The 16,026-nt window shown below is 34.3% G+C and overlaps 1 protein-coding gene and 1 long non-coding RNA gene across 3 annotated transcripts in view; one reads left to right on the forward strand and one right to left on the reverse strand.

Moving 5' to 3' along the window:
* The window catches only part of NUBPL (NUBP iron-sulfur cluster assembly factor, mitochondrial), a 320,313-nt gene that overhangs the window by 34,302 nt on the left and 269,985 nt on the right, over positions 1-16,026 (reverse strand). The window contains exon 9 of one of the 2 annotated variants that reach the window (XM_051977281.1): positions 3,488-3,608. The exons of the other annotated variant lie outside the window; for it this stretch is intronic. Coding sequence (XP_051833241.1) covers positions 3,488-3,608 — 121 coding nt within the window. The remainder of the gene's footprint in view (positions 1-3,487; positions 3,609-16,026) is intronic. 2 annotated transcript variants of the gene reach the window in all.
* The window catches only part of LOC127549355 (uncharacterized), a 122,524-nt gene that overhangs the window by 5,820 nt on the left and 100,678 nt on the right, over positions 1-16,026 (forward strand). The window lies entirely within an intron of this gene.

The raw sequence follows: 16,026 nt of genomic DNA on the forward strand, positions 1-16,026 counted from the left end.
TCCTGTCTTTAAGAGGTTGAGTTTCAAAATGAGAACTTTAGAAAAAAGCAGGAACTCTGAATCTCTCCAGATCATTCAAAACACACTGCTAGAAATTATGTGAGTTTTATATTATACTTTGTCTAAAACTTCTTTTTTTTTGTCGGGGGGGGGGGGGAGTCATTCAGTCTTTTTTCTTCTTCTTCTTCTTTTTTAATATTTACAGGTTATATATATGGGTAACTTTATAGCATTGACAATTGCCAAATCTCTTGTTCCAATTTTTCCCCTCCTTTCCCCCACCCCCTCCCCCAGATGGCAGGATGACCGGTAGATGTTGAATATATTAAAATACAAATTAGATATACAATAAGTATACATTTGTCTAAAACTTCTAATAGCAAAAAGGTAACACAGCATATACTAAGAGCATTTCCTGTTAAATGTTGGAGAATGGGCAGTAGAATTTGGAATTAGCTCCACAAATGTAGGGGAAGCATTCAGATAACTAGAAACATACTTGGCACTCTCATGAAATAAAATGGCATACTTGTATGAAATATGAAAAGAGTTATGAATAATGAAGTTGGAATATATGTGATACACAACATAGTCTTCTAAAAATGACAGATTTTCTTCAATAAAATAATGTTTATTTTGTTTAAAACAACAAAAACATAGGCTTTGGCAGACACCACTAAGGATGACATAATGTATTGTCATAATATAGCTGATAGCTGAATTTTTCTTAGATTTGTTTGTTCAAACAAAACTAATGCAGACAAGATTAGAAGGGAAGCAATAAACTGGGAAAATATTTTTACAGTCAAAGGTTCTGATAAAGGCCTCATTTCCAAAATATTTAGAGAATTGACTCTATAAGAAATCAAGCCATTCTCCAATTGATAAATGGTCAAAGGATATGAACAGACAATTCTCAGATGAAGAAACTGAAACAGTTTCTAGCCATATGAAAAAATACTCCAAGTCATTATTAATCAGAGAAATGCAAATTAAGACAACTTTGAGATACCACTACACACCTGTCAGATTGGCTATAATGACAGGGAAAGATAATGCAGAATGTTGGAAGGGATGTGGGAAAACAGGGACACTGATACATTGTTGGTGGAATTGTGAACAGATCCAACCATTCTGGAGAGCAATTTGGAACTATGCTCAAAAAGTTATCAAACTGTGCATACCCTTTGATCCAGCAGTGTTACCACTGGGCTTATATCCCAAAGAGATCATAAAGAAGGGAAAGGGATCTATATGTGCACGAATGTTTGTGGCAGCCCTGTTTGTAGTGGCTAGAAACTGGAAACTGAGTGGTTGCCCATCAATTGGAGAATGGCTGAATAAATTGTGGTATATGAATATTATGGAATATTATTGTTCGGTAAGAAATGACCAGCAGGATGAATACAGAGAGGACTGGTGAGACTTACATGAACTGATGCTAACTGAAATGAGAAGGGCCAGGAGATCATTATATACTATATGATCATCAATTCTGATGGACCCGGCCATCCTCAGCAATGAGATGAACCAAATCAGTTCCAATGGAGCAGTAATGAACTGAACCAGCTACACCCAGTGAAAGAACCATTACATTGAATTCCCAATCCCTATATTTTTGCTTGCCTGCATTTCTGATTTCCTTCACAGGCTAATTATACAATATTTCAGAGTCCAATTCTTTTTGTACACCAAAATAATGGTTTGGTCATGTGTATCTAATTTATACTTTAATATATTTAACATCTACTGGTCATCCTGCCATCTAGGGGAGAGGGTGGGAGGAAGGGGGAGAAAAATGGAACAAGAGGTTTGGCAATTGTCAATGCTGTAAAGTTACCCATACATATAACTAGTAAATAAAAGGCTATTAAAATTAAAAAAAAAAAGATTTGTTTGTTCAAATTCAAATTCAAATACACAGACTTTATTCTGTGACACTGCTAATATAAGCTAATAGTGTCCTTCTAATTATGTATTTAGTTTTCTTCACAAATATGTGTCAGTCTCATGTTATTATGTAGATTTGGGTAATTGAACTTCTTAGGTTAGTTAAATGAAAGAACAGTTATAGAGTATAATTATTGTATGTAATTATAGTAATATATCAAAATATTTTATTAGTATTCATCTAGGTACTGAAGCAAATGCAACAATAGTGTTTAACTCCATCCATGACAAATTCAATTATAGTAGGTAATGTTTTGGGATTCTTTGATCTCTGAGGGATCTTAGCCATACAATTTTTTAAAAGTGCTAATGGTTAATAATTTCAAGAGCATTCTCTTTGTCTCTTTTATCTGCTACTCAGCACTTTCCTTTGCCTAGTTATTCATTCATAATTAAACCAATATCTAAGTCTTCTTTGAAAATTGGACTAAGTTGCTACAAGAATTTGGTATATAACATTTAATAGGAAATCATCAGTTTACCATATCTGATTCACTAATATTTAGTTCCTTAAAACTAACTCATTCAATTCAAAGGTAACTATTTATAATATGACATAATAATGTAATATAATAATGTTTACAATTTAATATTATCATAATATTCCTGTATCTTTCCTATTTAAAAATGAGAGAAAATTACAAAAAACAACAAATTTACTTTCTGAATCATGGAGAATAAATGCAATGATGGTTATATAAATGTCTTTAGGTATACACCAAGAATTAAATTTACATGGATTCTTAATGGACATCTTTCTATATAAATAAACATGTTCACATATACTTTTTCACACTGAGATATGACCCTAACTTGGCACATCAATTGCTGACTGTCAACTGAATATGTAGCTTTCCAAATCCATAGTCTGTAGCTCATAAAACTCTTGTATAAAATTAAAACTAGAAATTACCTACCATTTATATGCATGTATCTGCTACGTTCCTAATTATTTGCATTATGTCTCCCCTACTTTCATTAATGAAGTCCGTGAAATCAGGAATCATACTTTTGCCTTTCTTTCCATCCCCAGAGCTTACCATGGTGTCTGGCACATAGAAAGTACTTTGTTCACAACTGTTTAATCTGTTATAATATTTGACAAAGCAAATCTCCTAACTAAATGCAGTAATATCTTTATGGGAAAGAAAGATTTGGAATCAGAGAAGCTGGGATCAAATACTAACTTTCATTTATTATATGTATGACACTGACAAGTCACTTAACTTTTGGCTTGTGAGCCTCGGGTTACTTATCTATAAAATATGGGGGTGGTATTGGACAGTCAGTCTCTAAGGTCTTTTTTATTTTTAAAATCTAGCATCTCAAGCTTCTAATTCATAATAAGCCTTCTTCTGGCAATATTCTATAAAACTAATGAAAGGTTATCACAAAGATCAGCACTAGAGTGTTCTCATTTAAAAACATGAACCAACTGCCTTTTAATATTTCCTTAGACACTGTTATTCCCCATATCTCCCCAGACTTCTTATGTGGTTTCCTGTTAAAACAAAATACAACACAACACCGTTCTTACCTAAAACATCAAGTCCAAGGGTTTTTGCTAGTTTCTTTGTACCATCAGCTCCAAAAATATGAGTTTCATGTTTACACTTTGGACACTGGAAAACACTCATGTTTTGGATGAGACCCAGAACCTGTTCAAATAAAAATCCATATTTAGCACCACAATTCAAACAGAAACAGTGGGAAATTTTGAAATATTGTCAAGAAACATATCTTAAACCAAAAGTTCTAGAAACCCACTTAAGATGAACAGGTAACAGAAACAATTAGATAAGAACACTGCATCAAGGCAACTTTTATAATGTGTCTCAATAAATGACTGTACTATTATACACATAATATGCATAATTAGCCAGAAAATAGGCCTATCAAGTTTGTTGTTAATGAAAAAAAAATTATAGAGATTTTAAAAATACTTTACACATAAACTACATACATCACATTTACTGGCATCTGGATATTTGATCCTTTTTTATAAACATGAAAGCCAGAATTTGGGAACAAGCAGGTACCTTGTTGAGGCTTTCAAGAGTATCCATGAGGTATGATGTCAATAAAAGATATCCACTTCTCGATAAAAAAATCTTCATAGTACCAGTTTTTGTTGCTCAGTTGTGGCTAACTCTTCATGATCCCCATTTGGGATTTTCTGGAGAGGCTTGCCATTTCCTTCTCCAGCTCATTTTATAGATTAGGAATTTTGAGGCAAACAGGATTAAGTGACTTGTCCAAGATCATTCAGACAGTAACATTTTTAAGGCTGGATTTGAATTTAGATCTTTCTGACTTCAGACCTTGTACTCAATCAATCCATGGTACCATCTAGCTGTCCCTGGTATCAATCTTATTTTTAACAAATTCCATCTTTATCCAAACTCCAAAATATTTAAGCTCAGGTCTTTCTCAAGGTCAATTTCTCTTCTAATTCCACTTTACCTATCAATATCTCAGGGCACAGCCACAAACAATGTGGAACTTGTAGTACAAAAAGCCCAGAAAGGATATTGCTGTATCGTGCCATATGTCCCATTAATATACTTTTATCATTAGCCTCAATCTCTCTGCTGAGTTTCAGTCCCACATCAACAATCGCTATTAGTCCTTTCAAAGTGAATTCCTGAAGACATCTTAAAGTTTACTGAATTCACTGAACACAAAATTGAACTCGGCATCTTTTCCCCTTAATTCCTCCCCCTTTCCAAACTTTCCTATTTAATAAGTCAAGGTTGGGACACTTCCTTCTGTCTACCTGCTTAGAAATGTCAGCATTATCCCAGACCCCTTGCTTTCCTTCACTTCACAGAGCCAATAAGCTGACAGGTATTGCTGTTTCCAACTAGACATTTTTCCCATCCAATCTTTTCTCTTTACTCACTATCATCTCAGTTCAGGCCTTCATGATCTCTCACCTAGAATATCAGCTCTCTAATTGTTCTGCCTCAAGGTCCTTCCACTCTCTAATCCATCCTACACACTTTTGCAAAAGCAGATTTCCTTAAACACAGATTTGTGTGGAATCAGAGGACATCATATATGCAAACTGCTTTGCAGACCTTCACAGTACTATACTAATACTAGCTATCTAGACTCTAGACTCTCCTATTCAATCAACTTGATTGGCTTTCTATTGTCTCGAGGATAAAGTATAAATTCTTTTGTTAGCTTTTAGAACTTTACATAACCAGGATCCAACCTCTAGCCTCAATGGATATTATTTTTCCCTCCTGCATATCCAGCCAAATTGGCCTTTTTTCTCTTCCTCGCTTATATTCCCTAAACCTATATACTGGCTAGCCCAGGGCTTCTTAAACTTTTTCCATTTCTTTTTGCCCCAGAAATTTTTACATGCCACTGGGTATATAGATATATGAAACAGGTATATAAATCAAATGTTTAGTAAAAAACTAAATCATAATTTTATGACCCTCCCACATTCAGTTGCGAGACCATGCTGAGGGAGCTATCCCACATTCCTGGACTGTATTCTCTCTTTTCCTTTGCTTCATAGAAACTCTTTCTCTTCCTAAAATACACTTAGACATTATCATCTGATGATTACTTTTTGGATTCCACACTAGCCTCAAACTACTGTGTATGTATTTATATTTATCAATTTTATATTTAAACTATACATCTTTCTATTTACTTATTGTCTTCTCTATTGTAATGCAAGCTTCTTATAAGAAAGGATTGCTTCATTATTTATACTCATATCTCCAGGGTTTAAGATAGTACCTGACACAGAGTAGGTGGTACTTAATAATACTTGTTGGCCAATTACCATCAAAACAAATGTCTCTATTTGGATCATAGGGTTAAGAACAATAGGGAATCAGCCTGATAAAGAGGAAAAATTTGGATATGAAATTTGATTTGGAATCTGAGGACTTGTTTTCAAAATGTAGCTCTTCCATTTTACTGTCTTTGACCTTGACCAAAGTCATCCCTAAAATGAGAAGATTGGATAAAAAGATTTCTGATTGTCCTTCTAGTGTTAAACCTTTTATCTTAATGTATTCTAATTCATTTAATCCCCATCTACTCATTTTATATGAGGAAACTGAGGCCCTGAAATCAAAAATCTTGCCCAATGAGTCACAGGTAGTGAGTAGCAAAGAATTCATATTTTAAAGGTGTGGCCACATTCTCCTCCCCCTCCCCCTTCCCCAATAAAGCATAAAACCAAGAAGGCACTCAGATTCATTATTCCAGCTAAAGAGTTGGGGAAGGGAAAAAATTCTAAAATTGTGCACAAAGCAAAAATATGAAGACAGATAGTAAGGAACATAAATTTCTAAATAAGCATTTTCCAACTACCTAATATACGTCCTTTTTGCTGATCCAGGAGTATTATAAAGACAAATCACTCTCAGACTGTGCTCTGGTGTTTCAAAACCATCACCAGAAACCTAGAAGAAAACAGTTTAATATCACAGAGATTATTTGCTTATTCACTACATCAATATAAATACACCCATTGCTTAGGGCTCTGGGTATTTCCACTGCCACTTATGGTAAATATGATATAGTCTCTGACTGTAGGGCTTACATTCTAAATGCATAAAATGAGCCAGGCAAAGAGAAAAAGATAAATATTTCAGGAATATGTGAAGACCTAAGCAAAGAGCACTCAGGTTGGCAAAGAATTAAAAAAAATATATATCCTCTAATTCTAGACTCTCATCTACCCCCTGCCACCATGAACCAGTGTAATTGTGTGTGTGTGTGATTTATTTTCTAGTATCAAATTGTTTTTTATGGCCCACATAGATGTCATAGACATGAAATATAACCAAATGCATTATTTTATCACAGAACACACTAAACAAATGCTTAATAAGCAATTAATAAGATAAACACAGGGTGGCATTATGATCTACACAAAGCAGGGCAAGGACTTGCATTTAATATTTCCTGATAATGTGTAAAGGATTTAGATTTGCTTTGATGAGAAATTCCTTGTTTCTTAGTATTTATTATAGGAGACTTAAGTGACAAAGAAAACATTTGTCTTTTCAAGATAATGGAAGAGAACTTCTATTTATGATTCTACCACAATATATTTTTACTTGTCTTAGAAAAATGTATAGCGTGAAGGACTCTTGTATGTACCTGGCAGTCAAGGGCTCAGATTGTTACTTAAGCTCACATTCATCAATGGCTGATTCAATGTATAAGAGGCAGAAGGGAATGTTTGAAAGAGTCTCAGATCAGAAATTAAAAATTCCTATTGAATTTGTCACTATCTCGGGAAAAGTGTTTAACTTTTCTGTGCCTCAGTTTCTTCATCTAAAAAATGAGGGTCTTTTGGACTAAATTTGCCTCTGAGGCCCTTCCAGTTTGAGATCCATGACTCTATGATCCTGTGACATATCTTTCATTTATGTCTCTAGGTTTTTTTTTCCCCTGTGAAATGGAGATTTGCCCAGACAGTTTTTTAAAAGATACTTATGACAGTTTTGTTCAAGGTACACGCATCCTAACTTTCTCAACTGGGTCATTCCTGGGTGAACTAAATTATATCAAGTCATCTAAAGCCTGACTATATTCTCCTCTCCACCCCCATAGCTGCCCCCATGGTGCCAGCCCTTATTACCTTATACTAAATTATTGTCCTGGCCTCCTACTTGGTCTCCCTGCCTTATATCTCTTCCTATTCCAGGCCATCCTCCTCTGAGCTACCAAACTGATTTTCCTAATGTGTAGGTGTGGTCTGGGGACTCTATATTACGTTGAGGATCAAACATAAAATCCTCTCTTTGAATTTTAAAGCTCTGTAAAACATGAGTCCTACCCACCTTTTCAGTCATTCTACACTTTACTCGCCTCTGCAATCCAGAGACACTGGTCTTGCTATCCACACACTCCTCCCTAATCCATGGCTATCTCCCAAACTGTAATGCTCTCCTTATTCACCTTTGCCTCCTGGATTCTCTTAATTCCTGTAAAATTCAGCTTAGATCCCACCTTCTGCACACCATTCCATGGATACCTCCCTCCCTCCTCTCCCAAGTGCCTTCCCTCTGAGATTATCTCCCATTTATATTATAGTTATCTTGTCTGAACATGTCTGTTTGCATGTTGTCTCTTCCATTAGAACATGAGGTTTTTGGGGACGGGGCTATGTAATTCATTTTATTGATCTCAGTACTTAATAGTAAGTCCTTAATAAATGCTTGTTTACTCACTGATTCATCTAAAATCACCATCTAATCTTTGATTGAAATTAAATAGACAAAGTCCCTACTCTCAAAGAACTCTGTGAAGGAATAAGGGGTGGGAAAAGACATGCATACATAAAATACAAAATGGTAATTACTACATGTATATATAAAAGGGGTATAGCATGTTATAAAAATTACAAGAAGGGCATCCCCCTGGTTAGGGAGGTGTGGTCATCAGGGTTGGCTAGACTGGAAGAGTTGTGAGCTGTGTCTTGAAGTAGAACTAGAAGGAATATGGAACCAAAGAACTTGGGTTTCAACTCCAATCCAGCCACTTACAATCTCCGTAGCCATGGGCAAGCCAATGACTCCTTCTTGGTCTGAGTTTTTTTCTCTGTAAAATGTGAGAGTTGGTCTAGAAAGCCATTCACACAATCCTATACTTCTTAATGAAAGAGATAGCCACTTACGGTAATAAAAATGAGTAACCAAAAATATTGCAGACTGAGATCTTGCTTTGTAAACACTATAAAGTAATGCATTATAAATATCTTCCAAGAAAACTTGCTAAGACTAAATTTTAAACCAGAAACACAAAATATGCTTCAAAATGTCACTAAGCTCTCCAGTGTGACAATCTGACAATAAAAAAGAAAAAAAATTTGGAATCCAGGGAGGTTTTGGAAGAGAGCTTAGTACGTTTAAAACCTCAATAGGGAGACAAACTCATTTAAAAGAAGTGCCATATAATCAATGAGGCTTTAAACAGGACATTGAAGACAAATCCTGTCCTAATGCAATAAAAGGAAGTGTTAGCATGTTTGTGCTAGTTTTGCTCATTTACAATCAATTTCAGCTAAATAGGCAAGAATTCATACTCGCATTAAAAAAAAAAAACAAAACAACTATGTTGTCCAACATCTTGTGAACACTTTCCAGGTTGAGTGTTTGTATTTATTGTAAAACTGTTTTGTTTATCCTTAGATGGTAACAACATTAGAAAACAGACGCTTTACTGTGGTGTTATTAACATAATATTGTTGAGATGCAGCTGTATGTGTGTTAAATCATTTTTCTTAATGTTTCATCAAAGGATATAGTCCTTTTTTCTTTTTTGCCTCTGCTAGTTTTACTGAAAGAAAATGTCATCTGCCTGCTGAATGCCAGAGCCACTGCAAATCCTTTACATGTTTCTTATACTCTTCTCCTGTCATCTGCTCAGAAGAGCACCTTATATATTAACTTAAAAAAAAAAAACTGACTCTCTTGAAATATCAACATCACTTTGAATACTGGATTTCTGTTTCTAAATACATTGAATTATACAGGCTCCAAAATGTCCAGTTTTAATTTCTGGCTGACATAGTAACTCTAGGTTAAAGAAAGTAACAACCAAGATTTTCAGGCTACTATGTAATCTAATTTTCACAAGGTTATAACCAGGTTAAATTCCTGCTAGTTGAAACCTGTCATAAGAATTAAAAGCCTAAGAGGTAGGGTTTTAGAAAAACATTGCAGGGGGAGGGAAACCCTCACTGTTTCAAACAGAATAAATAATAATAGTTGAAACAGATTGGATTTTGGATGCTCTGCAATACTCCAATAATCTGAAACCAGTTTTTGCTATTTTTCAGAAATCAAAACATATGGATAGAAATGATAATTTTAAAATGAATTTGCTTTTATCCTTGCATCAGTATCCTTACTTCAGTAATCCATTATTATCCCAAATCTCCTGTTATCATGGGAAAAAAAAACAACTGTGCACTCTTTTACCATCATTCATTGTGCCAACAGCATTTATGATGATGACTTGTCACTCCCACATCACATATTCTTGATCTCCATAGTTTCAAGTAACCATTTTCAATGTACTTCAAACACCTACCTGCAAGACTATCAATTTTCACATAATACTTGCATCTAAGATATTGAGATTTCTTTGCATTCATGACTTTCTATCTTGTTAATTTCCATAATGCTTCTTTCCTCCTGTCCATATTTCCCACTTTTTTCTATTTACTTCAGTTTTCCTATTTCTTTGTAACTGATTATGGTCCATAATACCTCCCTACCTTCACAGTTCTTCAACATAGTATCATCTGCCTTGATATCCAAAACAGATATCATTCCAGTTTTAATTTGGCCCGTTATTTTACCCTAAAATATTTTGCACTCCTGACTTTATCATAGTTTTCATCATGCCTTGATTTCTCTACAGCTTCTGACATTCTTACAATCTTCTTCTAGATATCCTCTTCTCTCTGGGTTTCTCTAATACTACTCTTCTCCTACAAAGGACTGTCTTCTTTGTTGAAACTTCATTCACATTAAGCCCACTAGCCATGGATGATTCACAGAGTTCTACTAGGTGCTTTTCTCTTTCCCTCCATATGATTTTATTTATTGATCTCAATAGCTTTCATGGAGAGATGTGTGTGTGTGTATGTTTTATTTTATTTTAGTTTTGTTTTCAATATTTACTTTTATAAGATTTGATTTCCAAATTTTTTCTCTCTTCTTATGTCTACTCCCCTCTCCCTAAGACAGCAAAAAATCTTATATAGGTTATACATATACAATCATATTAAATATATTTCTAAACTAGTTATGTTGTAGAAGAAGAATCAGAAAAAAGGAAAAATCATGAGAAAAGAAAAACAAAAATAGTGAAAATAGTATGCTTTATTCTGCATTCAGACTCCCATTTTTCCACATTCTCTCCAATTCCTTTTTGTTAATATTAGCCAATGTGATATGTAAAGTGATACCTCAGAGTTGTTTTAATTTGAATTTCTCTAATCAATAGTGAGTTAGAGCATTTTTCATATGACTATATATAACTTTAATTTTTTTCAAATGAATACTGTCTTTGTTCATATCCTTTGACCATTTATCAACTGAAGAATGACTTGTAGTCTTATAAATTTGACTAAGTTATCTATATAATTTATAAATGAGGACTTTATCAGAAATACTGGCTTTAAAAATTGTTTGCTAGCTTTCTGTTTTCCTCTAATCTCTGATTGCAAAGATTTGCAAATCTTTGTGCAAAACCTTTTTAATTTAATACAATCAAAATTATCCATTTTGCATTATATAATATTCTCTATCTCCTATTTGGTCATAAATTCTTCCATTCTTCATAGATCTAACAGAAAAAATATTCCTTGCTCTCCTAATTTTCTTATATCACCCTTTATGTCAAATCATGTACCCATTTTGACCTTATTTTGGTGTGAGATGTTGATCTATGCCTAGTTTCTGTCATACTGTTTTCCAGTTTTCTCAGCAATCATCAAATAGTGAGTTCTTATCCCAGAAACTAAAGTTTTGGGATTTATCAAATAGTTGATTAATATAGTCACTAACTAATGTTAGTGTTAGTTAGTTAGATAATAACTTATCCATTAATCTATTATTTATATCTACTCTCTCTTAGCCAGCAACAAACGATTTTGATGACTGCACTTTATAATACAGTTTTAAATCTAGTAAGACCAGGCCATTTTCCTTTGTTTGTTTGTTTTTTCCTTCATTACTTCTCTTGATATTCTTGATCTTTTGTTGTTCCAGATGAATTTTGTTATTATTTTCATGGATTTTATTATCATCACTATGATGATGATTTTTAGATCTGTTTATCAATTAGACCTAACATAACCACACTCTCATTTTCAACTGATTATTAGGCATTTTGAATTGAATGCTTTGTAAATATTTCAGTCAACATTTCTAAAACTGAACTTATTATCTTTTCCCTAAAACCTTCTCCCCTTCCAAAACTTCTCTATTAATATAGAGGATGCTATTGTCTTTTCAGTCATCCAGGCTTTCTTCCTGGATGTCATCCTCAGCTCCTCACTGTCTCTCATCTCTCATATCTAGTCTCTTGCCAAGACAATAAATAAAATTTATAAATAAATTAATTAATTAAATATTATTATTATTTATAAATAAATAAATCCCAAATTTAACTTCAGAACATAGAGAATCATTATCTCATCAATTCCATTGAGTTAATACCTTGTTTCAAGTATACTTCTCCCGTGTTCCAGCCCTCTACAAGAACATCTTTTATACATGCCCTCTTTTTCTTCTGCCATTGCCCCCATCTTGGGTACTGGCCTTCATCATCTCAGTAATCCAAGAGCCTGCTGGTTGGTCTGCCTGCGTTGCATCTCTCTCCATTCCAGCACATCCTTTAATCAGCTGTCGAATTAGTCTTGCTAAAGCATAGATCTGACCGTGTCAGCTCTCTCTAATCAATAAACTCCAATTGTTGTCTATCACCTCAAGAGCCAAATATTAAATCCCTTATTTGGCATTCAGAGCTGTTTATAACCTGTCTCCTTCCTACCTTTCTAGTCTTCTTACAAATCATTATGTTCCATAATCTTTTAGTAAATTTCTCATACCTTACTCTACCTCCCACCCCCAATGTATAATTCAGTCATATGCCTCCTTCTCAAATTCATTACAGTTGATCATCATATAATCTTGTTGTTACTGTGCACAGTTTTCTCTTAATTCTGCTCACATCATTTAGCATCAGTTCATATAAATCTTTCTGGGCCTTTTTGAAATCAGCCTGCTCATCATTTCTTATAGAACAATAATATTCCATTATATTCATAAACCATAACTCATTCGGCCATTTTCTAACGGATGAGCATCCATTCGATTTTCAGTTCCTTACCACTATAAAAAGGGTTGCCACAAACATTTTTGCACACATGGGTCCTTTTCCCTCTTTTATGACATCTTTGGGATACAGACCCAGTAGAGACACTTCTAGAACAAAGGATATGCAGAGTTTTATAGCCCTTTGGGTATAATTTCTGGCCATTTTTATAGGCTGTCTCTCATGCTTGGAATTCTTTCCCTCCTAATTTCCAACTTCTGGCTCTTCCCTGGTTTCCTTCAAATCTCAGCTAAAATCTACAAGGTTTTCCTGATCCCCTTTAATGTTTAGATCTCTCCACTGTTTATTATCTATAATAGATCCTGTAAATAATTTATTTGTACCTAGGTCTTTGCATGTTTTTCTTCATGAGAAGCTCCTTGGGAGCAAGAACTGCCCTTTGCCTTTCTTTATATCCCCAGGACTTTTTACAGTGCCTGACAGAGTAGGTAGTTTAAAAAAATAATTATTGACTAACTGATCATTGCTAGTTCATCTAGATCATCCACACTTTCAACTTTCTCCATTCCTTAGTTACTGAATGTTCCTGAAGAATGCAATAAAAATTCTCACAAAACCCATTACAAATTCAAATGATGCAACCTTTTACTCATGCCCAATCTCTATCATATTCATAAATGCAACAAATAATTTTCATCTTTTATGTTCAAGAAATTATGCTAGGTGTCATAGGGAGAATAAAGATGAATAAGATAAAATCCTTGTTCTCAAGGAGATTACAATCTAATAAGGATGTCCAAGCAGTCATACAAAGACAGAACACACTAAATGCCCTAAGAGAAGTATGAAGTACTCCTGGGATTTGGAAGAAAATTGAATCATATTTGGTTGGGGTGAATCATAAAAGCCTTCATGAAAGAAATGGCATAAGAATCGAGCCTTTAAGTATAAATACAGTTTTGACAGATGAAGATGATGGGTAAGGAACATTCCAGATAAATTGAAAATCATAAACAAGAGAATAGACACTAGTAAGTTCACAATTTGTTCTGGGAACAGAGAACACTTGAGTTTGGCAGGAATATGGAGTGTGTATGGAGAAAAAGCAGGAGAAAAGGATGAATGACGAGTTGGGTGCCAGAGTAAGAAGAATATTGGATATAAGGATAAGGATTCTAGACAAAAATCAGGAGACACTGGGTAATCATCAAAAGTTTGAATGCAAGACAGTGACATAATAAGAAAGATTAAGTTCCTATGTGCCATTGTTTAACCTGGAAAAGCTTAGGCACTTAGTGTTTATTCTTTGAATGACTTGGGTAGCCACATGTAAGATGAAAACTCAAATTAAAATCAGGCTCTAAAAATTTCTGAGCTATGTGAACTTGGACAAGTCACTAGCATTTCTCTACTTCAGTTCCTCACATTACATAAAATGTAATAATACCAACTACCTTGAAAGGTTGTGTAAGGAACAAATGAGATAATAGATGTAAAGCTCTCTTTGAAACCTTAAAGTGCCATAAACTGTTATTTTTATATAATTCCCTAAGAATACATAAAATTTTATTCTTGCCTTGTCTGAGATCATACTTGCCTAAGCCATAATAAATTCTGCTCCAGGAACCCTCATTTTAACCCTGAAAATCTTGGTTTTAAGTGTGTTTACAGTAAACAATACACTGCTGGATTCTACTTTCTACCATTTCAGATGCAAGATGTGAATCCATGTCTTCCTGTCTCCACGTCCAACAATCTATTACACTGAATCAACTATCCCCTCGCTACCTTTCTACCACTCCTTGTATTTGTCACTACATTTCCCTTCACACTGCTGCTACCCTCCAAGTCCACCTTACCTCTCAACTAGAATAGCAAAATAACTGGTTTCTCTGCATCAATTATCTTCTCCTTTAATCTCTTCCTTTTCAGAACTGCCAAATTAATATTCTTAATGTGCAGGTCCCATTCCCAGACTTAAAAATATTCATGGCTCTCTACTGCCTCTAAGAAAGCATAACAAACTCTTAACCTGTCATTTAAGGTTTCACAACAATCTGGGCACTAACCTACTTTTCCAGTCTTATTTCATACTGATCCCATTCATGTACTCAAACAGAGTCCAGCCAAACTAGACTCTGAGTTATTGCCCAATTTCCTACTTAACCCTTTAGCCTGCCTGCAGCTACCCAAGCATCTTCCCAACTCCTGGAAGAATACTGTTCCATTTCTCAGTCTATTGAAACTTCTGTCTCTGTCTCTCTTTGTTTCTCTGTGTCTCTTTCTCTTTGTCTCTCTTTCTGTCTCTCTGTCTCTCTGTCTCTCCCTTCTCCCCACTCCCGGGTTTTGGTACTGTTTCCTCTGCAAAACCTTTTTTGATTCTTGTAGCTTTAAAAGCTCCTTTCTTCCTATTTTTCTCAAATCAATTTGCAAATATTTCTTCTTTACCATTATCAAATTCTTACCTATTTAAAAAAAAAATATGTCACAGTCCTCAATTAGACTGCAAACAGCCTTTGTTGCCTCCAGTTTCTTGTCTGTAAGTTGAAAACTGAACCAGGTGACCTCTGAGGTATCTTCCAGTTTATTTTTTTGATCCTTCAAAACTTTATAAAATTTGATGAATTGACTTAGCTGTCTTGTGAGAAATAATCCAAAAGTGAAGAAGCATTTGAGGTAGCTATGAATTTTTTGAAAAAAAGTATTATACTCAAAAATCTGCATTTTTTTAAGTAAATGGAAGAATAAGAGATAAGATAAGTGCAGAAAAAAGTGAGAAAGAAATAGTAAAGTCTGTTAGGAATTTTCCATCTTCTTAAGAGCAGTGACCAATGCATTTTTCTTTGCCATTCAGAGCTATGTTGGCCACTTTCCTACTTGAAACTGGCAGTGAATTTAGCATTTCCTTCCCACTCTATTCTTACAAACTCTTAAGCAAAAAACAACTCCTTTGTACCACACCCTAAAATTGTTTAGATTACTTAGGAGATACTATTATAGGATGAATGCCAAGGATCAATTTTTAAAGCATTATGCACTTTATCTCAAAAAAAATATTTGTGTAAAGTACTCATTAATGTTTATAGCATTAGTCACTTAGTACTAATGCCATTTGAAATTCATTCCAGGTCTCCATAACTTCTAGTTCTGGATTTTCAAGTTTAAAAACTGCATAAATCACTTTAAAAGACAACATAAAATAAATGTGAAAGCTTTCAATTAATCTTGAATAAAACCACA

This window comes from Antechinus flavipes, chromosome 2 (assembly GCF_016432865.1).
Source record: "Antechinus flavipes isolate AdamAnt ecotype Samford, QLD, Australia chromosome 2, AdamAnt_v2, whole genome shotgun sequence".
In the NCBI taxonomy this organism is placed as follows: Eukaryota; Metazoa; Chordata; class Mammalia; order Dasyuromorphia; family Dasyuridae; genus Antechinus; species Antechinus flavipes.